The sequence below is a fragment of the Hippoglossus stenolepis genome, chromosome 24 (genome assembly GCF_022539355.2).
Source record: "Hippoglossus stenolepis isolate QCI-W04-F060 chromosome 24, HSTE1.2, whole genome shotgun sequence".
Lineage (NCBI taxonomy): Eukaryota > Metazoa > Chordata > Actinopteri > Pleuronectiformes > Pleuronectidae > Hippoglossus > Hippoglossus stenolepis.
The window spans coordinates 5884940-5901608 of NC_061506.1; the positions used below are offsets into that span (position 1 = coordinate 5884940).

The 16669-nt window shown below is 45.5% G+C and overlaps 2 protein-coding genes across 3 annotated transcripts in view; both read right to left on the reverse strand.

Annotated features, from left to right (window-relative positions):
- Positions 1-3931: 3931 nt before the first annotated feature.
- On the reverse strand, positions 3932-6072 carry atp5pf (ATP synthase peripheral stalk subunit F6). Its single transcript, XM_035150853.2, has 4 exons — positions 5950-6072; positions 4686-4855; positions 4460-4584; positions 3932-4031 (listed from the first exon to the last, which is right to left on the reverse strand). The coding sequence occupies exons 2-4, from the start codon at positions 4853-4855 to the stop codon at positions 4003-4005; spliced, it is 324 nt and encodes a 107-aa protein (XP_035006744.2). The 5' UTR covers positions 5950-6072; the 3' UTR covers positions 3932-4002.
- Positions 6073-7545: 1473 nt separating this feature from the next.
- Positions 7546-16669, reverse strand: part of appa (amyloid beta (A4) precursor protein a) — a 33419-nt gene continuing 24295 nt past the window's right edge. For both annotated transcript variants that reach the window (XM_035150176.2, XM_035150175.2), the window contains 9 exons: positions 16029-16103; positions 15675-15833; positions 15281-15409; positions 14914-15013; positions 13631-13843; positions 13347-13400; positions 12625-12716; positions 10797-10943; positions 7546-10122 (listed from right to left, as the gene is read on the reverse strand). In XM_035150176.2, the coding sequence (XP_035006067.1) occupies positions 10021-10122; positions 10797-10943; positions 12625-12716; positions 13347-13400; positions 13631-13843; positions 14914-15013; positions 15281-15409; positions 15675-15833; positions 16029-16103 (1071 nt within the window). In that variant the 3' untranslated portion in view covers positions 7546-10020. The remainder of the gene's footprint in view (positions 10123-10796; positions 10944-12624; positions 12717-13346; positions 13401-13630; positions 13844-14913; positions 15014-15280; positions 15410-15674; positions 15834-16028; positions 16104-16669) is intronic.

Consider the following 16669-nt stretch of genomic DNA (forward strand, 5'->3'; position numbering starts at 1 on the left):
GTCAGCCAGCCAGAGTGGGAGAGTCAGCCAGCGAGTAGGGGGAGGGAGGCATAGTGGGAGGCGTGGGAGGGAGGCAGGGGAGGCAGTCAGGTAGTGGGAGAGTAGGCAGAGGGGAGGCAGTCAGAGTAGTGGAGGAGAGGCAGGTGGGAGGCGTCAGAGTAGGGGAGGAGAGTGGGAGGCAGTAGAGTAGGGAGGTAGGCAGGGGGGGGAGTGGGAGGTAGGCAGAGGAGAGGAGGTAGTCAGGGGGTAGTAAAGCGAGGGAGTAGAGTAGTGGAGGTAGTCAGGAGTAGTGGGAGGCAGTCAGCCAGAGTAGTGGGAGGCAGTCAGAATGAGTAGTGGGAGGAGTCAGAGGTGGAGTAGTCAGTAGGAGGGAGGCAAGTGGAGGAGGAGAAGAAAGAGGCAGTCAGGTGGGAGGCGGTCAGTAGGGGAGGAGTAGGCAGTGGGGTAGTCAGAGTGAGTAGTGGGAGGCAGTCAGCCAGATTAGGAGCAGGCAGAGTGGGAGGTAATCAGAGTAGTGGGAGGTGTAGTCAGAGTGGGAGGCAGTCAGCCAGATTAGGAGGGTCAGTGGGATACCTTCCACTAGTAACAAAAAGTTACTTTTGCTCCTCCCACTCTGCCTACTCCTCCTACTCTGACTACCTCCTCCCACTCTGCCTACTCTGACTACCTCCTCCCACTCTGCCTGCCCTCTCCCGCTGCCTCTGCCTCCCACTACCTCTGACTACTCCTCCCACTCTGCCTACTCCTCCTACTCTGACTACCTCCTCCCACTCTGCCTACCTCCCACTACTCTGACTACCTCCTCCCACTCTGCCTACCTCCCACTACTACTACCGCTGCTACTCTGGCCTACTCCCACTACTCTGACTACCTCCCACTACTACTACCACTGCTACTACTCTGACTACTCTGACTACCTCCTCCCACTCTGCCTACCTCCCACTACTCTGACTACCTCCTCCCACTCTGCCTACCTCCCACTACTACTACCGCTACTACTCTGGCCTACTCCCACTACTCTGACTACCTCCTCCCTCTCTGCCTACCTCCCACTACTCTGACTACCTCCTCCCACTCTGCCTACCTCCCACTACTACTACCGCTGCTACTCTGGCCTACTCCCACTACTCTGACTACCTCCCACTACTACTACCACTGCTCTTACTCCTCTGACTACCTCCTCCCACTCTGCCTACCTCCCACTACTCTGACTACCTCCTCCCACTCTGCCTACCTCCCACTACTACTACCGCTACTACTCTGGCCTACTCCCACTACTCTGACTACCTCCCACTACTCTGCCTACCTCCCACTACTCTGACTACCTCCTCCCACTCTGCCTACCTCCTACTACTACTACTCTGACTACTCTGACTACCTCCTCCCACTCTGCCTACCTCCCACTACTACTACCACTGCTACTCTGGCCTACTCCCACTACTCTGACTACCTCCTCCCACTCTGCCTACCTCCCACTACCTCCCACTACTCTGACTACCTCCTCCCACTCTGACTACCTTCTCCCACTCTGCCTACTCTGACTACCTCCTCCCACTCTGCCTACCTCCCACTACTACTACCGCTACTACTCTGGCCTACTCCCACTACTCTGACTACCTCCTCCCACTCTGCCTACCTCCCACTACCTCCCACTACTCTGACTACCTCCTCCCACTCTGCCTACCTCCCACTACTACTACCACTGCTACTACTCTGACTACTCTGACTACCTCCTCCCACTCTGCCTACCTCCCACTACTCTGACTACCTCCTCCCACTCTGCCTACCTCCCACTACCACTGCTACTACTCTGCCTACTCTGCCACCCTCCCACTCTGCCTACTCTGACTACCTCCTCCCACTCTGCCTACCTCCCACTACTACTACCGCTGCTACTCTGGCCTACTCCCACTACTCTGACTACCTCCCACTACTCTGACTACCTCCTCCCACTCTGCCTACCTCCCACTACTCTGACTACCTCCTCCCACTCTGCCTACCTCCCACTACTACTACCACTGCTACTCTGGCCTACTCCCACTACTCTGACCTCCTCCCACTACTCTGCCTACCTCTCCTACTCTGACTACCTCCTCCCACTACTACTACCGCTACTACTCTGGCCTACTCCCACTACTCTGCCTACCTCCCACTCTGACTACTCCTCCTACTCTGACTACCTTCTCCCACTCTGCCTACTCCTCCTACTCTGACTACCTCCTCCCACTCTGCCTACCTCCCACTACTCTGACTACCTCCTCCCACTCTGACTACCTTCTCCTACTCTGCCTACTCCTCCTACTCCGACTACCTCCTCCCACTCTGCCTACCTCCCACTACTCTGCCTACATCCCACTACTACTACCACTGCTACTACTCCTTCCACCTCCCACTACTCTGACTACCTTCCTCACTCTGACTACCTCCCACTACTACTCTGGCCTACTCCCACTACTCCACTACTCTGGCCTACTCCCACCTCCCACTCTGCCTACCTCCCACTACTCTGACTGCCTCCCACTACTCTGGACACCTCCCACTACTCTGGCCACCTCACTCTACTCTACACTACCGCCTCCCACTACTCTGACTGCCTCCCAGTACTCTGACTACCTCCTGCTCCTCCTACTCTGACTACCAAATACCAAAATTGCTTGGCCATTGCAAGAATTGAACCCAGGTCCAAGGGTCTACGAGGCAGCCTTCTAACCATTTGAGCCATTCAACTGGACAATTGTCATTGCTTTCTTCGAACCTTTGACTATATGCCTTGGGTTTGGGCATTGAAAATTGCTTGGCCGGTGCAAGAATTGAACCCATGTCCCACAATCTACGGGTCAACCTTCTACCCATCTGAGCCACTGCATCAGACAACTGCTTGAAGTTGGACTTAATAAAGTTCTTATGAGACTGACTGAACTTAATTGGTTTAATATCCTGATTAAAGACAAGAATCCAGAAAATTGACCTGTCTCTGATCATAGCTCAGCCTGATAGAGGATGGACTTGCAGATCTACAATTGTAGGTTCAATTCTCATGAGACTCGTATATTTTTGGGTGAAACGTCGAGAACTTCATGAGAAGATGTGTTTAGGTCAAGTGGCTCAGTCCAAAGACAGCAGGCTGGTAATAATGAAGATGTGAGTAGACACAGCTTTGACACAGATTTGCTTTATATAAGGCTCTGGGAGATTTGAAATTTAAAAGTGAAGATTTAAAAGTGCCAAGAGAAGATTTGAAAATCCAATGATGTGAATGAGTGACCTTCCAGTCTGGAGAAGCTCTGAAAAATCTAAAGTAAGACCACACTAGAGTTTTAAGTGCAGTTCTCTACTTTTCAACCTTTAATCTGGGATGTTGAAAGAACAAAAAACTGAAAATGAACAACAGTCTTATCTTTTGGGCCAGTTATGCCGGAATCCCCTGTCAGATCTCCCAGTCAGGTACGACATACTTCTGTTTCCAGCTGCAAAATTGGATTTTTGTCCACTATTAGATATATTCTTATATCTTCAGGTGTGTTACCATTCTGGAAAGGATGTACATTGACTGCACTTCAGCTCTTTAATATCACAATAAAAACACAATTTCTTCCCATTACCTGTAGGAATAGTTCAGAACCATCATGTGGACAAGGAGCTCTCTTAATCAAATCACCTCCTGCATTTGAATTCAGAATTTATATTTTGAGGCCATGTAGGATTGTTGCTATTTATTTTATTTTTGAAGATTTTATAAAAGGCTTCTTTTATTCTTGAAGCATTCATCCAGCCAATAAGTCTTTAAAAAAAACTAAAGTACCTCGCAGTAAAACATCCACAATCTTTTTCACTCTCAGTTAAAGGAACCTGTGGAAACAATGCAAATGATTCACAGCACCTGAAAACTTTATCGACGGTGTGTTGATATATGATGACCAGTGCATCAAGGTTCATTCCATTACCTTTTTATTAAATACAACATATTGGTGACGAGTAGGGGATTTACAACATTGACAGCGTTTACTTGGCCACTTCTTCAAGCTTGGGCTCTGGAAAAAATGAAGAAAATATAACTGTTAGTGGTGGTGGTTGCCATGTGAACGTTTTGAAATGAAACATTCTGCAGCTTTTTAACAATACCTGCAATTACATCTGACAATGAGATACAAGTTGCAGCAGTATTTATCAAATAATTGTAGCTTCGCATGGGAGAATGCAGGAAAGTAGTTTAACAATGGTTAAAACCTTAGTAACAATTTAACACTGGCCACATTAAATAAACAATATGGTCCAACATCTAGATTATAAGGGATAGTTTGTGCACTTTTTGAGCAAAGGTTACAAAACTAAACAAATGAAGAATGATCCTGATTCATTTCAACCCCTTTTCGGATTTATTTGTCTTATTGATTGATAACGTGAAACAATTAGGTCAGTAGACGAGACAACGCTCAAAGTAACATGAGCTTTGTCGAACCTGTGAATTTGACCTCGGGGAACTTGATGAGGTCTCCGCCGCCGTATAGTCTCTGCAGTTTGACGACCTCTTCAGACAGATTCTTCTGATAAGCGGGCCCCGCGTCCACAATGCCTCCGGAGCTCCTGGGAGAGTAAGGGCATTGATAATGTTTGAGAATTCAGGTAAAATCCAAAGACTGTTTACACAGAAATGAGGGGGTTCATGTCGTGCATCATCAACTGACTTGCTCTTGGTGTTGTAGTCGCGGATCTTGTCCAGGAACAGCTTCTGGATGGGGTCGAGCTCCTTGGTCCGGTTGAAGAGGACAGCGGAGAGGCCCATGTTCCTGCGCAGGGTCAGGCTCACGGCGGAGCGCAGCAGGGAGGACAGCTGGAACAACCGGTGAAGTGCCATCTGGTGGAGAAAACAGGGCTTCTGGTTAGTCTCATCCCAGGACAAGCGGCTGGGATCGGTCCTCTGTGTCCCCATAACTTGACATGAATGACATTTATCCAACCAATCGTTTCTGACATGAAAAAAGTAATTGAGAACTCATGTAACCTCTGTGAGAGGCAAATTGAGACCGTGGAACCCTCTGAATGTGATGTTGGTTAAAGATGGAGTAATAAACAAGGATTCACAATTTGGACTTTCTTGTGAATAACCTGATCCTGTTAGGCAAGCACTTAATTCATAGGGGCAAATAATCTCTTCTACACGTGAAGGGCACCGGTACAAACTTTGCGATGCTGTTATGCCTTGTAATCCATGTTTACAATGAAGTCTGCAAGTAAAGGTCAGCCTGCACTTTGCTGCTCTAGGATGAAACGGTAACTCTACATTAATATAAACCATGAAGAGGAACGGGAAACTATATAATACAGTAAAAATGAGATCTACTGAATCTGTACAAGCTGCGTCTGGGATGAAAACAGGGCATCAGGCTAGTGTGCGATCCGACCTCTGCATCAGCACAGCGGGACACTAGCAGCCGAGGAAACAGCTGCTACACAATGACAGACACCACGATGGAATAGAAACAACGTACTGCCCTTAAGATTTATACGTCTAACATATGGAAGAACTTACAACTCCTCATGTGTGGAGCTGCTAAGTTCCTGTTAGCACCACTAGCATCGGTTATCATAGGTTAGCCGCCGTCCAAATCGTCAGTTAACTTGTTTACACGTACAAAGCGACTTTGTCAACTTTCTCAAACTGTCGATTCGATTTAATAATGTATACAAACAAGCCTGGTTTCGTTCTGTCCTACCTTAAGCTTAGTGTTTACTTCATTCACCGCAACGACCCAAACACCTGCAAGGGCTAACGAGCTAAGCTAGCATTAGCCGAGGCGACAGGGCTCTCAGACAGTGTCCCCCCTGTCGTTAGCTGCGGTGCTAATGCTAACGCTGCACTCACTTGGAGAAAGCAGATCGTGCTTCTAAGTGTTCGAGGTGTCGACAGGTGAAGGGAACTTAGCGGTGGTGTTAAAAGTTTGCACTCACCTTGGGTTTGACACGCAAGAGTACGAGAGCCGGAAGTGGAGGGCACGCAGTGGATTGTGGGAATGTGGTGGTGAGGGGTGAAGCGGAAGTTCACGTCATTTCGGTGCGTACGTGTTGATCGTCCCAAACCACAAGTAATCCAAAACATTTGTTCCTATTCTAATGAAGAATATGGAAATAAATGTACATTTTTATATAAGGAAAGTTAGTTTTATTTGTGGCTGAGGGGTAGAGCGGTCGTCCTCCACCCTGAAGGTCGGCAGTTCGATCCCCAGTCATGCCGAAGTGTCCTTGAACCCCGAATTGCCCCTCATAGAACAACAAAGTGCTGCTAATAGATGCACTGTATGAATGTGTGTGAATGGGTGAATGTCAAACTGTACTGTAAAGAGCTTGGAGTGGTCATCAAGACTAGAAAAGCGCTACATAAATACTAAACCATTTACCATTCATACACGGAGGATTATCCTAGGTGCTGACATTCAAACAATACAGAGACTAAATAACAAGAAAATAATTTAAAATCCAAAACCAATTTTAGGCAAAATAAAAGAGATTAAAAAAGACATACAAATTATACAGCTGTATGTACAATTGTAAAGTTGATAGAACTGTGTGAAGTGATAAAATAAAAGTAGAATAAAAATACAAGGATGGTATGACATTGTAGAATTGTTGAGTCAAAGGCACTTGGGAATAAAAAAGTTTTCAGTTTGGTTTTAAAACAGAAAACTGAAGAGGAAACTATTAATGTTTTATGAATGTCGACACACAGCAGCTTCCTGGAAAAGTGTCAAGGATTATTTTGCCACACAAACTAAACCAAGCAAATGGGAAGCTTGATTTTGGGAGAAGCAGTTTATTTACTTTATTGTCCAGTTCTATTTTTGTCCATTTGTTTGAAAGCAATTCAATGTTGAAAAAGATATTTTTCTTGAAAGAAGGGCTCCAAAAATTGACCAAAGTGAAGATGTCATGTAAGTGGGAAAATTATATATTATTTGTCATAGTCTGTGGCTTCTTGCCTCGTGATAACCACTGCAGAAGAACAATGGTAGAAAATAATTAAATACATGCGATAACTCAGGTCCTATCCATAATCATGATTTTATTATATTCTAATCCTCATTATCCAAATTAATCTGTTCTCATGTCATATGGTGACTCCTCGGATCATCTGACCCTGTGGAGGGTCCTGGCCTTTAGGTTGGGAACCACATGACCCGACCTACACATTTTATTCTCCACACATTTATGCAGTACTATTACAAATCCGGTAATACAATATACATGTAATGATATGTATATCAGGCAGAGGGAGCACAATTACATTTAAGTATATTTTGCTTATGAGACTTGAGAAGGGTTGTAGCCACGATGGAGTATTTTTTACATTGTGATATTACCAATTTATATTACTGGAACACTTAAAACACGGCTTTGATACAAAAATAATTCAACCTTCAGCAGGACAGTTTGGATTCATTCAGTTTTTACATTATTATTCCTTTTACAATGAACTCGGATTGTTCGAATAAAACAAGATGCACGAGGATCTAAATTGTGTAAATTGAATAAAAAACAACAGACAGCATCTGTATGTACATTCAAAACTTTATTATGGAATACAGTGTAGAAAGCGTTTTTCCCAGTCAATGCAAATGGCCTGCACAAAATTACACAGTGGAAAACAAAACCAATATATTACCCACGTGAAAAAAAAAAAATAGAGATGGAAAGAAAAATCCTGCTTCCTCTTCTACTCTACTGCCCCCTGCTGGGCTTCTATTGAGCACCCTCTGAAAAGACCACCACCTCACTGCAGCCTCCACATGCACGTTCAAGCGCCACTTCCTCCCAGATCTTACTCGCCATTAGATGCATTAACAGAGTGAGAGGTCACACTGCACTACTTCCTGTGATGCTGAGATGGTGTTGACTCTGTGGCAGGAGCTGAGTGCATGGAGATGAACGAAGGGAGGGGGGGGGGACGACGACGATTCTTGCTTACAAGCGTGAATTTACCTCAGACCAATATCTGATCCCTGCTTTTAACCCCCTGACTCGCTCTCAGCTCTCTTGATGCCCATTAGCTAAAAACTCCGGTGCTGTGGCATGTGCGTTGATGGCGAGAGGTGAGCAGCGTGCCTGAAGGGAAGAGGAAGGCGAAGGGAGGTGCTGGGGGAAGTGAAAATCCATTATATATATACACACAGACTGCCTGCCTGGCTGGCTATCCATCTGGAACTGCAAGTCATTTCCTCTCTACCTCGCCCTCCTTCCTCCTCCTCCTCCTCTCGGCACTTCACCTGTTTTATCAGCAGAAAGCGAAACAATTACAAAACCCCAAAAATGAAAAAAGGAACGACGTCGGATTACAACTGGATGAAACACTAGACGGAAAATGACAAAACACGCGCACGCAGAGATAACTCTTACCCATCCCCCATCCTGCCTTCTCTCATTTGTCCGTTTCCCCCCCCCACTCCTTGTAACCTTCACCCCCGTAACACGCCCTTTAAAATAAAAAACACGCCAACATGAACAAATTAAATAGGGTGAACGCTCCCTATGCGTGAGGATTTTCAACACAATATATTTCAGTGAAGAGAATAATATACAAACAGATGAAGCCAGCACCCCAGCAACCCAACCCCCCCGCCACCTCTCCTGCAGCTTCAGGAACGTAGCATATGATCAAAATAATAATAATAATTAAAAAGAAATGACAAAACACACTTAAATTCCAAAATCACAGATCTCTTTTAAATGTGTATTTTACATGATATCAAAGCAGAGCCTGTTCATCTAGATTTATATATATTCTTCATCATTGTTTTGAAGTCACGTGATCACGAGAAGATACTAAATGTACAATCTTGCTAGAATGACAATCTATATGTGAGAAAAGGATCTCGAGAGCAAGAGAGAGAGAGAAAGAAAGAGAGAAAGAAAGAGAGCAGCGTTAAGATCTTCGTTTTTTTTCAGTTTTTCCAAATCCTGTCGTCATGCACTACATAGGAACAGCTAAGACTTGAGCATTACTTCAGTTAACATTACACGCAATTTAAAAAAAGGACTTTACATTGGCTGATCTTTTTTTTGTTTATTTTTTTCTACGTTTTTTTTCATTCTTTTTTTGAAAAACAAAACCGGAAACGATAGAGAGAAAAAAACCCCTAAATAAAAACAGCTCATTCAGAATACATAGTAACATCAGCATCCCCGAATATCCTTTAAGAGCCTTGTGTGGCTTAACACAGCCCAGCTGTCGTAAGAATGCACAAAAAGAAAAAAAGAGGTTGGAGGGAGGGATGAGGGAGGGATGAGGGAGGAGGAGGGGAAGGAGAGGAGGTTCACTTATACTCCAGTGTAGACTGTAGAGTGAGTGCAGTAGTGGTGCAGTTTGAGGGGAACCACGGGGCCTCGTCCACAGAAATCACGTTGCTTGGTTCCAATCGATATTTCTTTATATAATCATTTCAAAGAATACGATAGGAACAAACCAATGTTGAAGGATTGGATGGGAGTCTCCTGCACGGCTCCTGCAGACGAGGCCCAGGTCAGCGTGCACCTCGTGTCCGACTGATCAGAGGTCAGATTTCTACACAAGTCAACACCTAAAACTTTCCCAAGCCAGAAACAAATAAGAAATATAAAATAAACCCCAACTATACACTGGCCCTGAATCAGTGTGGAGAGAAGCCGCTTCCTTCCCCTGTGGGTGGGTTTGTTTCGATGCACTGGGCGGGGGCCTCTCTTCATCAGCAGGCCCAGACGGAGCAAACATATAAACCCCCCCCCCTCCCCGCCCGCCCACTTTTCTTTAATTAAAAGGCGACTTGCTCCGATAAAGTGAACAAACGTGGTGCAAACTGGCTCGGCCGCGGCGTCCGCCCAGGCAGAGAAACAAACCCCTGACTGCAGCCGCTCGTAACGGACTATTTCAGTCACTCTATGATCTAAGCCACGTCGGGACGAGTCGGGAGGGGGGATGATGGGGGAGGGTGGGTGCGTGATGAGTGGGGAGATGTATGTGTGTGTTTATGTGTGTGCGTGTGTGTGTTCTCCTCAATTCTGCATCTGCTCGAAGAACTTGTAGGTGGGGTTCTCGTAGCCGTTCTGCTGCATCTTGGACAGGTGGCGCTCCTCGGGGGTGACGGCCGCGTCCACCTGGGGGGGGAGGAACCAGAGGAGGGGGTGAGGGGTCTACACACACACACTTATATAGTGAGGATGACCATAAACAGGGTTTCTGCTGGTGAATTTAAGACCTTAATAAATACGACAGATAGTCCTAGTTCCACATTGGTCTAGTTTGTAGTTTTATTACAGTTTGTCCATTTCACCAATCACTCCGTCGCCTTTAAACACGTTATTGATCAGTTAAACATCGCTAAAAAAGAACTAGAACAAACAGAGACATTATAAACTATATATATATATAAAACCTGGCCAAAGAAAACCTGATCTGCATTTTAAGACGTATATAACGTTTCCTGGATGTGATTGTTTTAATTGACAAAACTAAAGAAACAATGCAGACTCAACTACTGTATGTTTTTAATTAAACAGATAATAAAAGCTATGAAATGACAATTTTTTTTTTTTAAAGCAAAGAAGGAAATTCATTTGTCTCATTATATTGACTCGTGTTCAGACTTTAATTATAAACACGTCCACTGATCCATCTACACATGCACCAGTTCAAGTGTCTCTACCTGACAGACAGCTTGAGCTCACACGTGCACACAGCATCACGCTCGCCACACACCAGATTGACCACCGCTTGAGGGAACAGCTTGTACACGCGGTACATGCAAACACACAGGTCAGCCGTTTCTCACCTCGATGACTCCGTGGTGGATGGAGGTGTACTGCTTCTTCCTCAGCATCACCAGGGTGATGACGATCACGGTCGCTATGACGACACCGCCGACCATCAGGCCGATGATGGCGCCCTTGTTGGAGCCCACGTCCTCTGCGAAGAAGACCTGCGGGAATGGAGGGGCGGAGGAGGGGTCAGTCACACGGCAACAACCAATCGCAACCGGCATAGTTAAAATCGGATGATTTCTAATAAAATGACAGCGTTTTTTATATATCAACCACATCAATGACTTATCTTTACATATGTTTTTCTACCACTGATAAAAAATTGTTTAGATTAATTAATTAATAATTAATTATTACATTAACTGTGCTGCGAAATGGTTTGAATGTAACTTCCCTCAGAAAGACAATGATCTTCTTGTAGCTGCAGCAGCTCACACGCTACTGTTTCTTCCCAGTTTTAATTTTGCGGTGGATGCTTTGTGTAATTACATTTGCTATTTTTAAAATTGCATCATAAAAGAGTCAAACGAGGCCCCAAAATAACTCATGGTGCTGCTGGAGAACAAAGAGGCAACGCATACAAACACATGGACATGACAAAAACTGGAAGGTGACTTATTTTAAAGGAAATTTCCTGGTGCAGACTTTTTTTCCCCTTCAGCTGATTTATGACATAAAGAACCATGACTCAACTCCCACACAACACAATAAAAACACACAAGATTATAGGAGATTTCCTGAAAACGAATGAGGCCTTGTGCTCTTCTGTGTGCGAAGAAATAGAAGCAGGTGGCGTTTTGTGAAGGGAGGCAAACAGGCGCGTGATATCTCCACCTGTCTGGACATTTGTGTCAATCACAGATTATATATAAAGATGGACAACATGACAGGTCCCCAAAAATGAAGCCAAACCACCTTGAGCGCCCCCTGGTGTGTAAAAGTAAAAGAATCAGCATTTTAAAACATTTGTAATGCTTTTAAGAGAAAGGAGGAAAACACGCAGCAAAGAGCCAGGTCGGCTTCATTTTTGTACAAACAGGAGAAAGCAGTGATGCGTGGTCCATCTTTATATATATCGTCTATTGTGTCAACGCAAACTCCACAACATCAGTAAAGCGTCAAACATCTCAACACCCACTTTGTGTCAGTGAGCTGGGACTTAATTTCAGGCTTGTGCGCGTCCTCCACAATAATCCTGCAGGACGCCGATCAGGGTAACGGTGAATATGAAATGAAGAGGTTGAGTGGGGGCACACTGTGACACTGACTGCTCCTTGTGAATGCAAGAAATGTGATATGTAATAAAAAGAAGGGATTAAGGGATTAAAGCCGTTAGGTGAAAGGGATAAGGTACGTGGATTATAATTCGACTGAGCATGGATTGAGGTTTTTTTTGTGCTGGTATTACAATATTGGATGAGATTAATGAATGAACGCAGAACTGGGTTGGAGCCTTGTTACGCTCGGTTTAAGAACCTGTGGCTGACCGGTGAAAAAACAGCCCAAAACTTAACCGTGATCAGAGGACGGTGGAGAAAGCATGACGCGCACATGATCACGGCTGTCTCCATGGACACCTGTCTCCATGGCGACAACCTTGGGAGTTGACGGGGAGGACAAAGTGGAAACATGGATCTGAGAGTGTGTGGGTATGTGGGTGTGTGTGTTTGCATGTGTCAGTAAAAACATCCTGGCGTGTTTGTCGATTTCTCCATGTTTATTAATTAGCCTGCATATTTACACACATCAGTGAGATTCAGATGAGTCTGCATACCTGCACTGTTTATGACAGTGTGAGCTTGTTGCTGTGCGGTTGTGTGTCTGTGTGTGTCGGTTTACCAGTTTCTGGTGGTGAACTTCATATTCAGTGCTCTGTCTGTCCTCCGTCTCCATCCGCAGCTCAGGGAACGCTTCCATCTTCATTCCAGTCACTGGCAAAGCGAAGGAAAAAGTACTGTATCCATTATGGATGGTGACACTCAGCCGCTTTCTCATCCCACCACACACACAAACTTGCTGAAATCAAACTCGCTGGCTCGAGCAGGACTTGACAGCGCTGGAGGAGCACCGGGTGTTACCAAGGCATGAAATGAATATGGCACATACTGCACAGCATTTGCAGTATGCATAGACCCTGCAGCTGCATCAGAAATCCCCTGACAACCGCGGCCGGCGCCTAAATGGAGGTCAAGTGGAGCTGGCTGTGGGCAAATAAAAGCTGGAGGAGGGCGACGTGGCAGAAAAATATTTTCCTGACTTTACTAAAGTTGTATGATGGATCAGAGGAGTAGAGCTTCTTATGTATTTATAATTTAATCCTATGGCTCATATGTGGCCTCCAGTATTGGCCACCAGGGGGTGCATTTCTTAATATGGAGCAGTTTTACGCCCAAGTAAGCAAACACCGATAAGGGGTTTTAAAGAAAGTGCCACAGTTGCTGTAGCAACCTGATAAGGATGCTGTGACAAAGTCAACAGTTTAATATCCACAGGCCTTAATCCCCATCTATCTCATGATCTAAATGTGTATTCAAACTTAAAATCACAACAATATAACCAACCTGGTCGTGTGGGAATGCCTCTTTCAAGATTAGGACGAGAGTCCACTGGCTCAACTAGAGGGGGGGAAGAAAGAGAAAGAGAGAGAGAGAGAGAGAGAGAGAGAGAGAGAGAGAGAGAGAGAGAGAGAGAGATTAAATAATTTTGTTTGCAAGCTCTGTTTAGTCCTTCAAGGCCAAAAGAGGAATGCTAACGGCCTCGTAGCATTTCAATCAACCTTGAAGCAACCAAACTGTAGCTGCAGGCTCCGTGATGATGTTATTCATGTTTGTGGGTCAGTACGTACCATGGTTCTCGGTGTTGGGCTGGTTGAAGCTCTCAGGGTGAACGAAGCCAACGCCTCCCAGGCCCACAGTGTCTTCCTGGGGCAAGAAGTCAGTCTGGCCGTCTCCCAGCTCCTGGTCGGGCATCAGGGCGTCGTTGCCGTAGCTCACCCTCACGTCTGTCTGCAGGTTGGCCAGCTGCTGGGCCATCTCCGCCTGCTCCCTCTGCAGGAGCTCTGGATGGACGGACATGAGGAATGCGTGAATTTCACAGTGGCTTCAAACATATGTGATTAAACGGCAGCGCTACCATGCATGGATGGCAACAGCAGGAATAGAGACAGCATTGTGTTGATTGTGTGCGAAAAAACCCACTTCAACATATTTATTTACTATTATTATGTATTTCAGGAACCTCCTTGTACAAAAAACTCTAAGTCTGCAACCTGTAACAAAAATTGATGTTTCAGGATGTCCATTTCCTTTTTACTCAGCTCCCTGTAACTCAACTCACTGGCAATTTCTTTCATCGTAAAATATTCTGTATGATGAAAATATTGCTTGTGATAAAAAATATTCGGTAATAACAAAGAACGGCCAGTGTGTATATTTCTGCAGAAAGAAAATCATATTCTCCGCAGTGACCCGTGAAAATAAAGCCTCCACGGAATGTTAAGTTCAATTTCTTTATTAGACTTGGTGCCTAGTAATGCCTGAATGGTGCCTTTTTTTTTTTTCAGAGTATGTTTGCTCCTGTGGGTGTGTGTCTGTTTTGCCGGGTAGCACAGACTGTGACAGTCTCCAAGACAGAAACACAGATGGCTGCGTGACGCACGCAACTCCAATAAACCCAAAAAACCCACAGAAACCTAACAAATGCAGGGACGTTTGGGGGAGGACGAGGGGATTTATCTTCCCGGCAGAACAGTTTCATTTGACTCTAAACAGAGGGATTAGGACAAATGGCTCCAATGCCCTTATCAACAAATAAAATGTATTTTTCCGGGGGCTGGAATTTGGAGCATTCTCTCCGTCACATGTAGCACAAACAGGACAGTGTGTCTCCTGCCATATCTCTCTGGTGTCAGGGTCAGAAGTTACACAGTGAATATGAAACACAGCCAACGTTCATGTTAACAAGATGTAGTGGTGTGCTTATCCGAATTATCTGTATTTTTTCTTGTCTCTTCATTAAGTGCTCTTGACTTCCATCTGTCTTTATACTCGTCTGGATATTGTATTGATTCTTTTTTTAAGCGATGTAAAAGCCTCAGTGTGTCTTTAAGCGTCGAAATGATGAACTCACCGACTTGGTCCTGGATATCGTCGGCCACGCCGGGCACCTTGTAGAGAAGTCCCAGAGACTGGTTCATACGCTCCTCGATGACACGCAGGTGGGTCAGCACCTGTATAACACACACACACAAAATGTGGTTGTTTGCGTTGTGGTTATATCGTAAAAGCTGAATCATATTTTACAGATCTATAACTAAATGGATGATAAATGGAATGAATTCATAAAGCCCTTTTTTTCCCCCCATTCACACAGCGCTATTATGCACTGTGCTTTTTCAATCTCACACAGAAAACATACTGCTGGCACAGCCGTCAGGGGATCGAACCACCAACGACTCGCTCTTCCTCCTGAAATGAGGTTAACACAGTGAACTTACCTGGGGCCTAATCTGCGCTGCCTTCTTGGGATCCACCATGCGGACGTGTTCAAAGTGTTTGAGGGTGTGCTGCCTGTCCTTCTGCTCGGCACGCACGTACTTCTTCAACAGGCTGAAGACGTGACGAGGCTGCAGGGAGAGACGATGACAGTGATGGATATAAATGTGGTCTGGATCAGAAAGCATCGAGCTGAAGCTGTAATTTGTTACGATGATACAAATCCCACAGTTGTTCATCTGTCAGATATGTTGTTTTTCTCCTATTTGACAGCCGACATTTACCAACTGCTTGACAACACATGTCCTGGGTTTGATGGCTGGCGCTATGAGGAAGTCAAATTTTTTTACCAATCCAACACATTTATCTAATTGTACAAAACATAAGCCCCTGTACCCTGGGTGGGTCCTGCTGCAGGGCGGTCAGGTAGCTCTCCAGAGCCAGGCGGCGGCGGTCGTTGAGCAGAGCCTCCACCCGGGCCATGTGGGTCTCCACCAGCTGCTGGCGCTCGCTGGCCGCCTCCTGCTCCAGCCCCTCCACCTTCTCCTGGAAACGCTGCATGATTTTACACACACACACACACACACACACACACACACACACACACACACACACACACACACACACACACACACACACACACACACACACACACACACACACACACACACACACAATGGAGCGGTGAAAGGGCCCGGAGAAAGAACTCTCGGGTGATGTTCTCTAATGTCCGGTTCATGCTGGTCTTACCTGGATGACAGCCTTCTTGTCAGCACGTGGGAGATTCTTGGCCTCCCTCTCGGCCTCCTCCCACTCTCTCATCACCTCAGGACAAGAAAAGGAAGGAAACATTAATTACCCTTGTCAATCAACCTTTTCTTCTCACATGCTCTGTCACATGCTGTTTTTACACTTGAGCAAAACATCTCGTTGCTCTTTGTGCCACTGATCTGATCTTTTCACGGCTGTCTGAAGCCATTTGGACGAGAGGCCCAAACAAAAAAGTATTTTTTTGGTAAATATCTGCATTACGGTGGACAGGGGCTAAATGGAAGAAAGCAGACGCTTTACATGGCTTTCACTTCAGATTTTACATCCTGATACGAGAAACTTGTTTTGCTTCATATTCAGGGTTAAAGTGAAGCATTTACAGTCTAAGATCAACAGTTTCAGTTCCCCTTTCATTTTCCTGTACATCGTTCCTCAGTTCCATCCTCTCTGACTCACTGGGGGATTTTTCTTCGTTCAGCTCGGGCCTCTTCAGACCTGACCTAACAGTATCTGTGAGGGTGAAGTCAAGTGTGTGAAATCAGAGGAAGCTGCGCCTGGAACTCCCCGAGCAAAACAAAGAGACCAAAACCAAAGTGGCGCACAAACACTGGCACCAAAAA